The following is a 17380-nucleotide window of genomic DNA, read 5'->3' on the forward strand; positions in this document are numbered from 1 at the left end:
TATTTATGCTCCAGCTTGAGGGGGAGTGTTAGATTAAGTCTATTGGGTATTGGGTTAATGGGCTGTGACCCGTTAACCATACCCCTATTTGTATGACTATATATATATATCTCTAGTATCTGAATAAATCAATTAAGTTAGGGTTTTTGCTCTCTCAATTATCTCTTTCTACATGTTCCAATTTCAAAATTGGAGGTCCAGCTTTCTCCAAGCAAGGGGGGTTTATTGGTTGAGGATTGTTGATTTGGACTCGGACTTTTTATTGGATTTTAATTTAGGGTGTTATTTGTTTTGAACTAGAATTTGGATTTAAATTTAAGGTGTTATTGGTTTAGGACTAGGATTCGGATTTGAATTTAATGTGTTATTAGTTTAGGACTAGGTTTTGGATTTGAATTTAACATGTTATTGGTTTAGGACTAGGATTTGGATTTGAATTTAAGGTGTTATTGGTTGTCTAGGATTGTTATTAGGACTAGGATTTTAAAAACCACACCCCATTCCAACTCTACTGTTTTTAGTAAGAAATTTTCAAGAGAAAGTCCAAGTCAAAATTGATGGATTGTGATCTTACACTATGGATTTTCTCTCTCCTCTTCTCTGTAATTATTTAAATACTTAATATATTTTAAATTAAATATACTTAATTTTAAAATATTTAATATTTCTAATTTATTTATATATTAACATTGAATGTATGTAATTTTAAAATATTTTTAATCAACTTCTATAAATTTAGTTCATTCATTTAAAATGAAGTATATTTAATACTATTTAATTATTTGATATGTTTAATGTTTATATTAAATTAGATATGTTTATTATTTAACATTTCTTGAATATATAAATATTTTAAATATTTAATATTATATTAAATACATTTTGTTTGAGTTGTTTAAATGGATCGTAAGATGCATTCACTTTTGTTGTTGTCATTCGTTAATCGAAATGAGGATGGTTTTTTAAATTAATGTTTAATTTTTGATTAATAATTAAAGATAATAATTTAATTAGAAGCTCCTAATGCAAATAATTCACAAATCTAAAATTTAGTCCGAGAATCAGGCCCTCAGGGTATGAATCCAAAGCATAAGTTCAAGAATCCAAACTAAAAATTCAAGAATTCTACTCACAGAAATCAAAATCCAACCCAAGAGTCCGGGGCTCTAGTCATAAAATCCGAGTCCAGGTCCCAATCCAAGAATGTTGGATTCGTGGACAATTGTCTGAGTCCAAATCGATAATCCGAAACGAATAACACCCCCGAAGAGATTTGATGCCTATAAAAATAAAACGGAAAATTTTGGAGTTAGGATTAGGAAAATCTGTTAGGATTTTTTTCTTGGGATTTTAATTACAGCTAGTATTTCAATTATAGTTAGGATTAGTTGCAAACTTGCAAATTATTTGATGTGATCTTTTAGTTAGAATTTTATTTGATGTTATCTTTTTTGAAATTTGTTTTCTCTTAGTTTGCTTCTATAAAAGGGATTATGCTTCTCTGCTTTAGGGAGGAGAAAAGAATGTTTATGTTGGATACCCTCCACTTGAATTGTAGCTACTAGCTAGTAATAGACATATGGGTTGCTTGGTATATGAAGTGTCTACGAATGTGAAGCCCAACATTTGTATTTTTCTCTTAACTGAAGAGTGCAATTTCAATATTTGTCTTTTTTGTTTTGTTTTATCATATAATCATCTTCAACTGATTTCCATTGTTCCGTTCTACATCACACCCCCTTTGCACAATGAGGGCGGAGCCACTTATACCCCATAAAATGTTTCATTATCACTTACACGCCTGAACTCTGGAGGAAATTATTTCCTAAGTTAGCGTGAGATGTCACACGGGAATCACATTGTGATAAATTATCTTTTGTCTTCAGTTTAACTGAGAAAGACTATATTGCCCCTTAATTGAGGGAGAAAATGTAACATTGTCTGAGATTTAGAGGATGTAAGTACTAATAATATAGTTTAGGAGGAATAAGAGATTGCACCATTCTAGTGCAGGGGTGTATCTGCAATAACTGTAATTGGAATAAAAATTAACGTAGAAGGCATGCCAATATGCAAGTGATGATCTCACAGAAATGTCACCTGAGAATTGCGTGATGCTAAATCATATTTTCCCCTCAGTTTAACTGAAAAGACTAAATTATCTGCCATTTTTTGGGATTTTTTTGTTTGTGGGGGGTGGGGGGTTACATCATCTTAGATCAGAGGGTATAAGTACTAATAAAAAATTTCATGGGTGTATAAGTGGGTACACCATCATAGCACCAAGGGTTTATGTGCAATAAACCCTAATTGCAATAATAATTAACACGGAAGGCATCCAAGTGATGCTCTTACAGAAGCCAGGCTCTCGAGAAATATTGGAAGCTGGAACAAATGAATATAGGGACTAATCTGCATGAGAGTGTTTATATATGTACCCCCACTGAAACCTTTCTTGACTTGATGATGCTCTATTCAGCTTTATATCGACCTGACGCTTTATATTTGCTCTGTCTTAGCTACCTTTTTGATGTTCGATCGGTTGGCTCTAGCGCACATAATCATCATGAAACCAAAATGTTATGGAAATGGATATTGAGTAAATTAAAGTTTATAGATGGCAGTGGTTAAATGGAAGATTGGACCTCGGATAGCTGGATCATATGCTCAGATATGAGAGGCTTCTGCATTGAAGTCTATGTCAACCCTTAAAAATATCGCTAGGCCATATAAATGAAATAAGTCTGAATATCACAAGTTCCTTTTTCCTGTAAAAATCTGGAAGGAAACTGGCATGAAGTAATCTACAAGTTCTTCTGTCTTTGACAGAAAGATATTTTAATTGGTTGGAGGTTGTCAATTATTTTTATGTCTTCTATAGCGATTTATAATTGTCTGGATTGTCTATTGGGCTCGTCAAAGAATCGAGTTGATGACTTTCATTTTGGAGAACCTACAGGGAACCGAGAATACATGGAAATGTTTCTTAAGAAGGCTAGGCAACCAATCCAATTTTAGTTTATGTTACATTAAATTATATCATTCCTCATCTTGATATTTTTTCTTCATGCAAATGCTTAAAGGCTTTGAGTAGAATTCTAATGCTTTAGTTGAGTTTCCACTAGGGGTGCTAAACCGTATCCGTATCCGAGGAAATATCCGTAACCGTATCCATTAGGATACGGATATGGTTACTCAAATCTATAACCGTTAGGATATGGTTACAGATATGTTTTTGTAGTGAAATATCCGTATCCGAAATATCCGAATACATATTAGTCATACTCTTACGATAGTTTCGATTCTTAAATTACGGATTTGTGGTTAATTTTGATGATCAAAATGTCTAATTTTAGCTTTTTAGTTATAATGAACATATTAACAAGCCCTTTTGTATCACATGAACTATGTTTTTCTCAATACTATTTAATTTTCTCTTATCCATTTTGTATCCGCATGCATATCCACTTATATATCCGTAACTATATCTGATTTTACGGATATGGATATGAATTTTCGTTACAGAGGTATATTCGTATCTGTATCCGAGATGGGTAAACGGATATGGATATGATAAGCATCATATCCGAGCCGTATCCGGACCGAATGCGCCCCTAGTTTCCACACAGTGTGGAAATTACTTTGCCAAAGCAAATCTCTATAGTTACAGAGGAATAGTCCAAAATGCATATACTCTCTCTCTCTCTCTCTCTCTCTCTCTCTCTCTCTCTCTCCCCCCTCTGTGTCTCAATATATAAAGTTCATGAAATTGTGTGCTTCTTGGCTATTGATAGTTGTATTCCTCTTTCCTTTTTATCTAGGAAATCACTAAGTTTAGACCGAATGAAGCCTTGGAAACCACCACTGTTAGCATGCAATATGCTTCCTTGTGCATTTATTATATTTTCATTCAGCAAAAGGAGCAATTTTGGTCAACAAGCGAGGTTTTTTATGTTGAAGGCATCTGAATTGTGTTTATCTTCATAATAAAATATAGCAAGTTAGAGGCATGGTTTTATTCTTACTTCTTTAATATTTTCTTTGTATTGCACCTAGGTTTTTTGCTTTATTGGTAGAATGAATTTAATGGATGCTGAAATGCCATCAGTGAATCTAATTCTTCCGGTGTTTGGCTACATAACATTTGTTAGTGTAAGGTGGTAATTTTACTTTTACTTTTGGTTGCTACTGTTTTTTGTTTGCTTCTCTCTCATAAGCATCCAATTATTTTCTCCAGATGGTTTTCTCAACACCTGGTATGCATTTAAAAGTAATATATATATATATATTTCTGTTTTCCTTTTCTGATACTTCATCAGGTTTTCAAACAGTTGTTTGTCTTCCCTTGCATTTGTTTCAAAACCCTTCTAAAACTTCTAAACTCCTCATTCATTTATCTTTTCTTCCCAGGCACAAACATGATTCCCCCCCTTAGTTTTGTTTGTTTCTCATTTTTCCTCCATCAGGTTCTATTAAAAGAAAAGTTTCTTGGCAGAATTCTGCATCTCATCACCTTCAGACTGTGTTATTATTCCCTGAATGGACTTTGGTATTTATTAGGTGCATGTGGTGGGTTCATGACATGCCAAGTTACACGCTTATCCCTTTTGTTGTTACCAAAAGCTTATATTTTTAGGCTTGTTAACAGTTGCCATTTCTCACATCATTCCGCATGGTAAGTTTCTCTTTGACCCTACTCTTTGTGATAGTTTTTTTTTTGGGGTTTTTGCTTTTAGACCCATTTGTTTACTCCCATTTATTTTTAAACCCATGTACTATTATTTGTATCTTTAAGCCCAATTCACATTTTGTATTTATTTTTAAACCCAATCTTCAAAATATAAAAATAAGTGGTTTTGGGTTTAAAGATAAATACAAAAGGTGAATTGGGCTTAAAGATACAAATAATAGTACTTGGGTTTAAAAATAAATGGGAGTAAACAAATGGGTCTAAAAGCAAAAACCCCTTTTTTTTTTTGATTAAAAGCTCGATGACGCAGTATGTTTATTCTGTTCTCACGAAATAGTGTGTTTTTTCGTTTGTTAATTTCTTTTTAACATTCACCCTTGTTCTTCAGCTACCTCCATTTTTGGATCACGTTATCACCAAACGCAACCAATGACCTTAGATCGTGCTTCGTATTGATTGTCAAGTCCTTAATTATTTGTGGTTTTATTGGTGTTAGCTTTCTCTGAAGCGACATGCGTTTCCAATAGTGAAAAATGCATTTCAAAGCTGGACGTCATCATGATTTTTTTTTTTTTTTTTTTGCAATGAATGGTATTCTGTAGAAAAGCAGCTTATGACGATGAAATTATTTTAGCACTATCTCTGCCAAATATCATGCTAACAAAGTGAAATAATGAGTGGAACTTGTTATACATTCACGGAAGATCCACTTAGTTTCTTACTGTTCCTTCTACTGATTTATGTTAGTTGTCTAATCTCTGAAAACTGCACTGTTGTGATGGTTAGGCTCCCAGGATCTCTCCAGATTAAACTTAACTCTCTTATTGGATGAAGTGGTTAGTGGCTTATCTTCTAGAAACACCTTAGATTTTGTTTTCTTGGGTTAATTGTGAATAGGCCTTCTGTACTGATGCCCAGTTGCGATTAGACACCCTGTAGCTCTATTTGTTCTGATAGACCCCCCTGTAGTGTTTGCCCATGTGTGAGTAGACCCCCTAAGTGAGTTTTTTCGACTATTTTAAGAGGTAAAAAGAAAATAGTGACTGGGGTTCTATCCTCACCAATAGAACTACAGTGGTTCTATTTGCCTCGAAATATTTTTGCCTGACAAGTAGAACTACAGGGGTTCTATGGGCAACTGGGCAATAGTAAAGGGGGTCTACCCTCAGTTGACCCTTTTTAAAGGTTCTCCTGCAAATTTTACAACAAAGTTGCGGTAGTCTTTGTTTCTGTACTACTTAGATTGAAAGGTATGCCGAGTGTTTGTATTCTTCATCTGAAACCTTTCTTGATTTAATGATGTTTCTCTTCATGCCTCCAGGTTTCAATTATGGTAAACCTTCATATTTGCTGTATACCTAGCTGTTTCCTATACGGTGGTTTTGCAATGCTAGTACACATAAAAATCATGAATTGCATTTTGTTAGGAAGATGGCTACTGGGCAAATTCTGAAGGATATGGTTAACTATGACTGAATATGCTAGAAAAACTAGAGTTGTTAAATTGAAGTTGAGTGGTTGACTTGAATATACGCTCACATATCAGAGGTTTTCTGCATTGCTGCCTAAGTTGATCATTGTCAATATGGATGGGCAATATAATTCAAAAGCTTTATAACACTAGTATGCAATACGTGCGCTGCACGTGATGCATATTAAGAAGCAACATGAGTAAAAATCACATATTGAATTCAGGTGACGAAGGAAATCAAATCAAATAGGACTAATCTACCTAAATCCTTCAACTGGTTAATCTGTTTTTTTTTTTCATTACAAAAAAGATAATGCATATACATAACATTTTGGTTAATCATTCAATTGTCATAATCCTTCAATTGTCTTGATAACCCAGTTACCCTATTCAATTATACGATGACTTCCTTTACTCAACTTCTCTTAATTACCCATTTTCTTAAATCTCATGAGAATTTCTATAAACAGCCAAAAATGAAAATCCCCGTAAATCTGAATTATCTTAATCTACTCAAAAGAATGTGATAGGAACTATAGATAAGGTGACCATGTCTATTATGTTGAATAGAGCATTTTAGGATGACCATATGATACAGCAGACCTTGATCAACCCTCTGCAGCCAGCAAATTCTATGCCACCCAGAAAAAAAATATAATTATGTGAATCTCTTAAAGTCGATAATATTAATAAGAAGTATCAGTTCCCTAGTGAACAATACAAACACACGGGAATGATCTCAAAATTGTTAAGGCTCACCAAAAATTTCCAAAAGTTTAAAGTTTCCATGCTACATATAATAGATCTATAACTTGTGAGCACGTGAGAGTGGGGACCACATGCATTGATGAAACCGCGTGGAAGGGAAGTTCACGTGAACAAATTTGTGTGGAAAGAAATTGTTTAGTGGACAATAGCAAGGCCCACCCGATTGACCATTCATGCCTATTAATACCCTATGGTTGCCTAGGGTTTTCGGTGGCAAGCAGCAAGGAGCTTTGATTTTCTTTTTGCTGGCGGCTACAAAAGTGCAGCGAAGGTGAAAGTGTGCGAAGGCTGGGGAAAAGCGGCGTGCAAACAAAACCTAGGGCGGCGTGCTGCAGCAGTGCGAGAAGAAAAGGCAGAAGGGAGAAAAGGAACTGCAGGCGGCTGTTTGGTGTTCGTGCACGGAGCCAGTGCAGTCTGTTTTTCTTTCTTGGGCAGCGTGCAGCGCCGATTTGAGAGAGGTTTTTTTTTTTGTTGTGCATCCCCTTTGAGAGATTAGAGAGTTATTTGAGGGTTTAAATTGTGAGAGTTGTAAACCCATTGTATTCTTTTTCTCTTTAATAGTAGATCCCCCCCTCCTTGCCCCGTGGACGTAGGCAGTTTGCCGAACCACGTAAAATTGATTGTTTGAGTTTGTGGCCATTGTAATAGCTTTAGGATCCCTCGACAGCTCAGTCCTAGAACTGATGAGAGGAAGAGCCGATATCTCACTTGGTTGAGATATCCGCTTCAGATTCTTGTCTCCTTGGTGAGACGGGAATTCTTATTATTGATCTTTCTCTCTTATTGTGCACCAACTCTGCCGAAATTTCCACTGCGCACAACAAGTGGTATCAGAGCTCGGGCTACGCTTGGGCTATTTGGGCTATTTGGAGGAGTAGATCGCTTTGGAAGTTCATCTAGGTCTTCGTTTGGTGATAAAGGTGGGATCTTTTGGTAAAGACTTTATCTTTTCAGTTTTGGGTCTATTCTTTGTTCGTTGGTGCGTAAGATGTCGGGGAAAGAAGGTGCTTCGGGTGTCGAGGGCGGTGCTTCTGGCGCGAAGACCATTCAAAGTCTGAATATCCATTCTATGAAGATAGATGTGGAAAAATTTAATGGCACAAACAACTTTGGATTATGGAGATGCGAGGTTTTGGATGCGCTGAACGCGCAGAATTTGGAGGATACCTTGGAATTAGATGGCAAGCCAGATGAGATTGAAGAGAAGGTTTGGAAAAAGATGAATCGAACGGCGTGTGGTGTGATTAGGTCTTGTTTGACTCAAGATCTAAAATATGATGTGATGAATGAGACTTCTGCGAAGAAGATTTGGGAGATTCTCGAAAGCAAGTATTTGACCAAGAGTGTGGAAAATCGCTTGCATTTGAAGAGGAGACTTTATCGTTTCCAGTTGAAGAAGGGAACCTCCATTAGAGATCACATGAACCACTACACAAAGCTTCTTGCGGATTTGGCGAATGTGGATGTCAAGATTGAAGATGAGGACAAGGCGTTGCTGTTGTTGAGTTCCTTGCCCGACGAGGAATATGAGACCTTCGTTCTTACTCTGATTAATGGGAAGGCATCACTTTCGTATAGTGAGGTCACCGCTGCACTTGTGAATTATCAGCTTCGAAAGAAGGATAAGGAGGCTTCGGTTGAGCCGGTAGCGGAGGCGTTGGTCGCAAGAGGGAAGGGTCCAAACCGAAAGAATTGGAAGTCACAGTCTAGAGTAGGAAAAGATCAGTGTGCTTGGTGCAAGGAGACTGGTCATTGGAAGAAAGACTGCCCAAAGCTCGACGAATGGATGAAGAATAAGCAGAAGGGAAAAGGGAAGCAACCATCATCAGAAGCAAACATCGTATCGGATGGTAATAATTCTGACTCTTCTATTTATTCGCTTTCTATCAGTCCTACAGATAGCTATTCGGAGGAATCTGAATGGATGTTGGATAGTGGTGCGACCTATCATGTGTGCCCTAGAAGGGAATGGTTCTCCAGTTTTGAGAAGCTGGTGGATAGTGGTGTGGTGTACATGGCTGATAACCGTGCATGCCAGATCCTTGGGATAGGAAGAATTCGCATAAAGATGTTTGACGGGACTGTTAGAGAGTTAAACGATGTGAGATATGTTCCTTCTTTGAGGAAGAACTTGATCTCGATTGGAGCTTTGGTTGGAGAGGGTCTGAAGGTTCGTGTTGAGGACATGGTTCTCGAGATTGCGAGAGACTCTCGTATTTTGATGAAGGGCGTCAGGAGAAATAACCTGTATTACTTGACTGGAGGTATAGTGGCAGGTGGAGAGCTGACGACTTCTGTTGATTCGACTAGACTGCGGCATTTGGGGCTTGGCCATTCCAGTATTGATTCCTCGCATAGATTGAAAGAGGGTGCAAAGACCTGCAGTTTGAAGTCCAGTGAACATGTTGATTTCTAGGCGTGTTTGGGTTGTAACCAAATCCCCATTGGAGAAAGTCCTAGTAGTATCCAACAGATTGAAGAAGTGTGATATTGGCAGAAAGGTGAAGGTACTCCATTCTGGTGGGAGGTACAAGATGGACCTGTTTCTGTGTTGGAGCCGAGCTCACGGCATTTCGAGACACTTCGTTGGAAAGGAAATCTTGGGGCAACTAGATAAGGTGACAAATTTGGAGAACCGTGCCTTTCTGGAGGAGGATCGGTGTTTGTGGTCGAGCAATGGTTTGCAGAAGAGTTTCTGGACAGAGGCTTCGACATATTTGGGTCATCCTATTAAAGAGTTGTCAACTGCTATGATTGGAGGTAAAACTTCATTAGAAGATAGGTCTGGTAGTGTCACTTTGGTTGAGGCTTCGATGAGGGAGCTAATTGACTCTCAGCAGGTGGAGAGTTTTGGACAGACCTTAGAGGTATCGCAGCGGGTGGAGACTGATGCTACTCCACATTGGGTAGGGATTTTCCCACATACTCCAGGTCATTTTGCATTGGTTGGGATTCCAGCTGACGTGACACAGCGTGGAAGTCATTTGGATTCAGATGCAGATGATGAGTTGGGTTTTGATTCGAGTGCAGCTGATAGATGCAGTTTGGATATGACCATTGGTTCACATCAGGTGGAGGTGTTTGAGGCCATTGGAGGTGCTATCAGTCGCAGAGTTGATGATATTGGAGAAGGGTTGCGAACTCTTCTATTGGATTGAGGTCGTTCGCGGCCATTTGGGTGAACTACGTTCGGCTTGATTCCTTGGGCAAGATGATACGTAGGCAGTCTTATGATGCAGCCGGGTTTGGATTTTGATGGGGGTGAGATCGATTTGGTGAGTAGACATCGACGTTTGGGAGAGTGTTCGCATTCTCATTTGGGGTCTCGACTTATTATGGATTGAGTCCGTTATCGTGAATTGTTTCACTTTGTACTGGACACAACAAGTGAGGCATTTGTTTTGGTTGGTGTCGGCTCAGTTTTGGAAAACTTCACCGAGGTGGAGAATTGTGAGCACGTGAGAGTGGGGACCACATGCATTGATGAAACCGCGTGGAAGGGAAGTTCACGTGAACAAATTTGTGTGGAAAGAAATTGTTTAGTGGACAATAGCAAGGCCCACCCGATTGACCATTCATGCCTATTAATACCCTATGGTTGCCTAGGGTTTTCGGTGGCAAGCAGCAAGGAGCTTTGATTTTCTTTTTGCTGGCGGCTACAAAAGTGCAGCGAAGGTGAAAGTGTGCGAAGGCTGGGGAAAAGCGGCGTGCAAACAAAACCTAGGGCGGCGTGCTGCAGCAGTGCGAGAAGAAAAGGCAGAAGGGAGAAAAGGAACTGCAGGCGGCTGTTTGGTGTTCGTGCACGGAGCCAGTGCAGTCTGTTTTTCTTTCTTGGGCAGCGTGCAGAGCCGATTTGAGAGAGGTTTTTTTTTTGTTGTGCATCCCCTTTGAGAGATTAGAGAGTTATTTGAGGGTTTAAATTGTGAGAGTTGTAAACCCATTGTATTCTTTTTCTCTTTAATAGTAGATCCCCCCTCCTTGCCCCGTGGACGTAGGCAGTTTGCCGAACCACGTAAAATTGATTGTTTGAGTTTGTGGCCATTGTAATAGCTTTAGGATCCCTCGACAGCTCAGTCCTAGAACTGATGAGAGGAAGAGCCGATATCTCACTTGGTTGAGATATCCGCTTCAGATTCTTGTCTCCTTGGTGAGACGGGAATTCTTATTATTGATCTTTCTCTCTTATTGTGCACCAGAAACTCTGCCGAAATTTCCGCTGCGCACAACATAACTGGCCTCCAAAATATATAACAACTCCATGGAGAATTGGAGATGGCAGGCTATTTATCCTACTTTATCCAACAAAAATGTCCTGGTTCTAATTCCATTGATGCAATTGTCCTGGTTCTAACTAAAAAAATCAATTACTAACAGGCCCATCTAAAAGTTCCAGTTCCAATTCCAATTGATTAAGTAGTCATGTAAATTTTACGATTATACTTCAAATAGGAATTTATGTAGTTCATCTTATTAAAGAGCCCATTAGAATGTATAAATATGACAAGAAATGCCAATGCACTGAGATTTAGTACGCACTAAGCGATCTAATGCTCCCAGCAAAAAGGGTTTGAATCTAAAGTGAACATTATTACATTTGAAAATAAAAATGACACACTGACTAAATGGAACGCAAGTTCCATGAGTTTACCTTCTTTTTTAGCGCTCGAATTCTCTTATCAATATCTTGGCTAACGTCCTCATTTTTAGATGTCTCGAATTCACTTATCAATTCTCATACGTAGCTCCCAATCTCGATGACAACTTGAACCTGCAAGTCACCGCAACCGTCTCAATGAACAGTCTAGGCACCACCGCCATCAGACTCCAGTTCACTGCCCTCTTCCTCGGCAACTGCAGCACCCTCACCAACATCATGGCCACCAGCTTCCCCGAGCTCTGCATCGCCCCCAGACAGTGTAAGCTAAACAACTGGCTGGAGGCCCTCGTCGTCCTCAGCGGCCTGAACCAAACTGAAGACTTCCTCGACCACACCCTGGACTTCACTCGCGGGTCCTCTTTTAAAGTGTGACTTCGTCACCTCCTCCATCACTGAAGGCGACTGGGAGAAAATATTCACCTTCATCAACAATTCCCTTAGTTCTCAGACCCTCGGTGATCAGCGACCAGTCTTGTTTACCATGACAATGCTACCAATGGGTGGAGCAATGGAGGATATATCAGAAGGAGCGATACCGTTCCCTCATCGACAAGAAAACTTATACAGTATCCAATACTTTACGGGATGGTTTAGAATCGATGACCAGTCGATCCAGAAGCATTTGGATCTGATGAACAGCATATCGATATTTATGCGTAATTTCATTACGAGCAACCCGAGGCCTGCTTATTACGGATACAAGGATATCGATATGGGTAGGAACAAGAGGGTTCTTCCCAGCTATAATGACTCCATGGTTTGGAGGGAGAGGTATTTCAAGGGGAACTTCGAGAGGCTGGCGAGGATTAAGAGGGAAGTTGATGCAGGGAATTATTTTAGGAGTGAGCAGAGCATTCCGTCTTATAATTCACGGGTGGGGGTTTCAGCGTCGTCGTCGTCACCGACCTCAAACCCTTTGAGCGTGACTCTTCAGTTCTCCACCGATGCTTGTATTTGCACAAACAAACAAAGTCTTTGACTATTGCATCAACACATGCACACTACAGGTATTGGTGATTTAGAAAAACAAGTTTTCTTTCGTATTGTTGTTGCGTTCTTTGATCGATGATCCTGATGTTGTTCCAGGACAAGTTGAGAGTGTTGTGAGTGATTTAAATAAAACGAGCTTGCCACTTCTGCTGTTGAAAAAACAAATAGATTTCTTACTTGGTTTGTTATTGTTTCCACATTTCCCAATCTTTGTATATCAACAGGATTCTCAGTTTTCAGTTTCCCAGATTGCGCTTGATCCAAGTCTTTAGCCTTGTCATCTGATGAAGCAAGAGTAGCCTGAAAATCAGACTGTTTGATTAGATATTCAAAGAAACTATTGGGATATAGATGGAAACTCACATACATTACTGATCATGAAAGATAAACATAAATAAAATAATAACATGTGTAAAAAAAAGCAGTCGGATGATGAATAACCTCTCAAACTTCAACCTCAAATGGCCTCTTTATGAGTATTCTGCTAGTCTTATCCAACAACCCAATAATAAATAGCCAATGAACATCATGCATAAATATATTAACTACATTACATGAAAATTTCATACAAAATATTGTCTGCTCAGTTTCTTTTACAGAACAAATATTTCTTCCATCAATTTTCTACATGACCTTTCAAATTGTGAGTCCTCAATCAAAAGATTCAATCCTTGCATTTGGCTTTGCTCTCTACTTATTTTCATGCACCTTTTACTTCAGCCAATCCTTCAGACAACTTATGCTACATTATTATGTCAATTGAATAATTATTGAATTTCTCTTTCGCATACCAAAATGAATTCTCAAGGGTTCTGTATTGAGTAGAGCCCAGAGACTGATACTAAGATCAAAGAAAATGCTATTACAAATCAACATATCTATATCTACACTAAGTCTAAACTCTGAAGATATGTATATTTTTTCAATTAGTCATACTTTTCTAGTTCTGAATGCTTCAGGACATCATAGGATAATTATAACACCACTCCCTCAATAACTCCTATCATTATTAGGTTTCTCATCTGTTATTGAGGCTTCATCCTATAGGAAAATATATTAAGAAATCTCAAATCTACAGTAACAGAGCAGAATCTCTTTCCCAGGAGCACTATCAAAAGTCCACAGAAATCCTGTAGTACTCGGAAGACAAAGCTGCAAAGACATATTTTTTATGGCTATGATTGTGATGTTGGTGATATATCCTTGTTAGTTTCACATAATTCAATAGCTTTCCTCAATTCTCAAAATTTTACCGGTAAATCCCATCAGCATACTACGAAGGAGCATGCAGAAACAACACCTAACATGTGGTACGCTAGTGTATAGCATTTAAATGTAGTTAAGAATATCAATCAATATTTAATACAATTGGCCTCCAAATCTACAGTTTAGTTTTTAGAGGCATGAAATTTTAAGAATTATTAAGAGCATCAGTCAAAGATCTCTCAAATTTTACCTTGCCATCTCAGCTTGCCTCTTCGGCTGCTCAGCAATCTCAGCATTTAAATGTAGTTAAGATTATTATTTTGTCATGAGCTGATTCTATTGCATCAACACTTGGCTTGTGAGCCCCATATTTGTTTATCGGAAAGTTCCTTGCAGCTTGAATTTCTTCTTCAGATGCCTCTCTACTGATTCCAAGTTGTTTATAAGGGTCCTTTACGTTAATCCTTGGAAAGACACCTGAATTGCTGAATCAACAAAGAAAGATTAAATATTATTGTCGTCATATTTATATTGGTGTAAATGGCTTATAAGAGAGTAAATGATGCACATACAGAATCAAATATTCCCATTTCATATTATATTTTTTCCTGATGGATATAATACAAAATGGTCTGCTGACTGGTGACCCCAAGATATATATATATTATAAAATATATATATAATATATATATATATATATATATATATATATATATATATATATATAATATATATATAATATATATAAAATAAGGTTAGATTTGGTTTTGATCTTGATACTAATTGGAGAGTGAATGCATGAATAAATCTAAAAGTGTGGAAGGTATAAAAAGATTCAACCTCCAACTTTAATCTATATGCTGTGAATAAGTTTCTTTCGTTTGCATAGATATTGTCATGTGGTCTTATTAGGCTAGTCCTGGCTGAGAGAAACTGTATCATTGTTTGTAATACGCATATACTTAATATAACATATCTCGTAAATATTATGCGTGATGTTCGCAACACCAATACAAGCATTCATGAGAAACTAAAAGAAAGAGCGTATCTACCGTTGAATCATCAGCCATTCACCAAATGCAGCATATATGCTGCTCTTTATCCTGACAGGTCTTCCAACCAAAACTCTGCCGACTGTCATAGCCCAAAACTATTTCCTACAGTAAGTGTAGTGACCCCAAGGAACTCAAAGTAAGAAGCTTGTCGATTGAAAATCATCAAAAGAAAACTAAGTTAAAAAGGTTTGAGAGAAGCAAATGCCATTATGCGTATTACCTATCCGTATGAGATAAAAAGCTCAACTTCAGCTAATGAACCCATTAAGAATCGAAGGAGGAAGAACCAACAGAGAAATTAGAACCTCTTCGCTCGGCCCGCAAGCAGGATATCTTTTGGAATTAAAACGTTAAACCAGATAAGACATCTTAGACTACATAAATGAGCCACAAAATGCAAAAAAAACTCAGGTTTAGCTTTACTTGAATTTAGGAAGGGGAGGGGTAGGGTGGATTTTATTTTACAAAATTACATAACGATGACATGCATCATAGCGGTTAAAGATACCTCCTTTGTGTTTGGAGAGTTCAGCCCTCAGCGCCCCATTGACTATTCGGAGGCGTATATCTTTAAACCCTATATCATTTAGAATCAAACATGAAGCTATAAATTGCAATGGAAGCCCAAATTCCTTGTTTCTATATTATTAGAAATGCCCAAACATCCTATTTTTATATATGCAAATCACCAACTCAAAATATTTACCAAAATCAAGTGAATTTCCTCCTTGGCAAGTGCGCAAAACTCCGCATAATCCCCTCCCGACCCTCCGTCTTGTGCAGGCTAAAGCCACCAACGACCTACTCATTCACAATCCCTTCACACACACCAAAAATCAAAATCAGAAAAAGAAAAATTACAATCGTGCCATCAAGAAGCATCAAAATCGAAAGAAACACTACCAGACCCCCTCCCGGAGAAAATCTCTCCCGACGATGCCTCTCTCTCTCTGAGAGAGAGAGAGAGACTGACGACGGGATTGACGAGACCATCCCCCTTCTTGGAAACGGAGTGGATTCGAACGAACCGGGCTTTCACCCGCCTTTTGTGGACGAAATTGACGTAAGAAGGTAAGGTAAAGCGGCTAAATAATGTATAGAGAGCGGCGTAAAGGAAACTGAGGAGAGAGCGATTGATGACGCGGTGGGGCGGAGCAGGGCGGCGGACTCCCCCGTCGTCAATATAAATATGACGACAATAAATATTTAATCTTTCTTTGTTGATTCAGCCATTCAGGGTTTTCCAAGGATTGACGTAAAGGACCCTTTATAAACGACCTAAATGGGGGCGGGGGGGGCGGGCGGGGGGGCAGAAGGTGGACGGGGGGCGGGGGGGGGCGCAGAAGAAGGATTAAATGAGGGCCAGAGTTGAGAAACAGAAGAATCTGAGAAGACGTAGATGGGGGTGGGGGTTGCGTAGTGGGGGACAACCATTTGTGGTGGCGATGATGATCAGTCGATCGAATTGTAGAATTTTGTGGAGTCCTCGCCGGCCGTTGTGCAGTTATTGAGGGATGAACAGATATTAGAATGATTAATCGAGGGAGATGAAGAGGTAGATGTGCGAAAGAATTCAGAGAGATGAGGGAGCTGCATGTTATTGAGAAATGGAAGAATCGGAGATGAAGAGGCAGAGGGGAGCGGTGGAGCTGAGAATGATAAAAGAGGGAGAGGAAGAGGCAGATGACATAGGATAGGCCATTGCTGTTTAATTAATTAAACCAGTAATTAAACCAGTAATAACAATTAAAAATCTTAATAATTTTAAACATTGATTCAATAGGATTCAATAGGATAGAAATATAGGATAAATTTATAATTAAGTAAGTTGGTAGGGGCAAAATGGTCATGTAAAAGTTTTGACAATGGTTTTCTCTTTTAGAAGTAGTATATATATGTATAGATTAAGAGGGGCTAGCATCCATAAGATTTGATCATAAAGTTGGTCGGCGGTTGTGAATAATTTTATGTCTTTGATAAGTTTTATGATGCTTTTATATATTGTTCAACAGGTCTCATAAAAAAATGGAGTTTATGGCTCTTTTGTTTGCTTTCTGATGAGCTTCCTTTTCAGATATTTCTTTCTTTTTATGCTTTCAAGCAGCAGTCATGTTTCCTTCCATTTGTTTCAAAGGCCACTTTTGACTTAATTTTGTGTATTGATGTGCCACAAGTTCTTCCTTCCCTCATTTGTTTTCTTTTCTGGCATAAACATGATTTCTTCCTTAGTTTTGTTTCTTTCTTATTTATCTACATCAAGTTCTGTCAAATGAGAAGTTTCTTGGTATACTTCTGCATCTCACTTCTCCAGGCTATATTATTGTTGCTTTAGTGGACTCTTGAATTTATTAGGGCATGTGGTGGGCACAAAACATGCCTACTTGCAAGTTTTTTATTTTTCCCCCCTTCTTACACATGCCCTTTGTTTCTGCTGTAGGATTTGTACAAGCTGCTCTGTTTCACGTGGCAGGTTTCTGTTACACCATCAGCTTTGGATACTCTTAATACACGGACAAATTTTCAAAACCGACCCCTTGGGGTTT

General features: G+C 38.3%; 1 protein-coding gene across 1 annotated transcript; it reads left to right on the top strand.

Annotated features, from left to right (window-relative positions):
• Positions 11722-12565, top strand: LOC109847678 (cannabidiolic acid synthase-like). Its single transcript, XM_020416908.1, has 2 exons — positions 11722-11952; positions 12035-12565. Exons 1-2 carry the CDS (start codon positions 11722-11724, stop codon positions 12563-12565), a joined length of 762 nt encoding a protein of 253 aa, XP_020272497.1.

Source organism: Asparagus officinalis, chromosome 7 (assembly GCF_001876935.1).
Source record: "Asparagus officinalis chromosome 7, Aspof.V1, whole genome shotgun sequence".
Lineage (NCBI taxonomy): Eukaryota > Viridiplantae > Streptophyta > Magnoliopsida > Asparagales > Asparagaceae > Asparagus > Asparagus officinalis.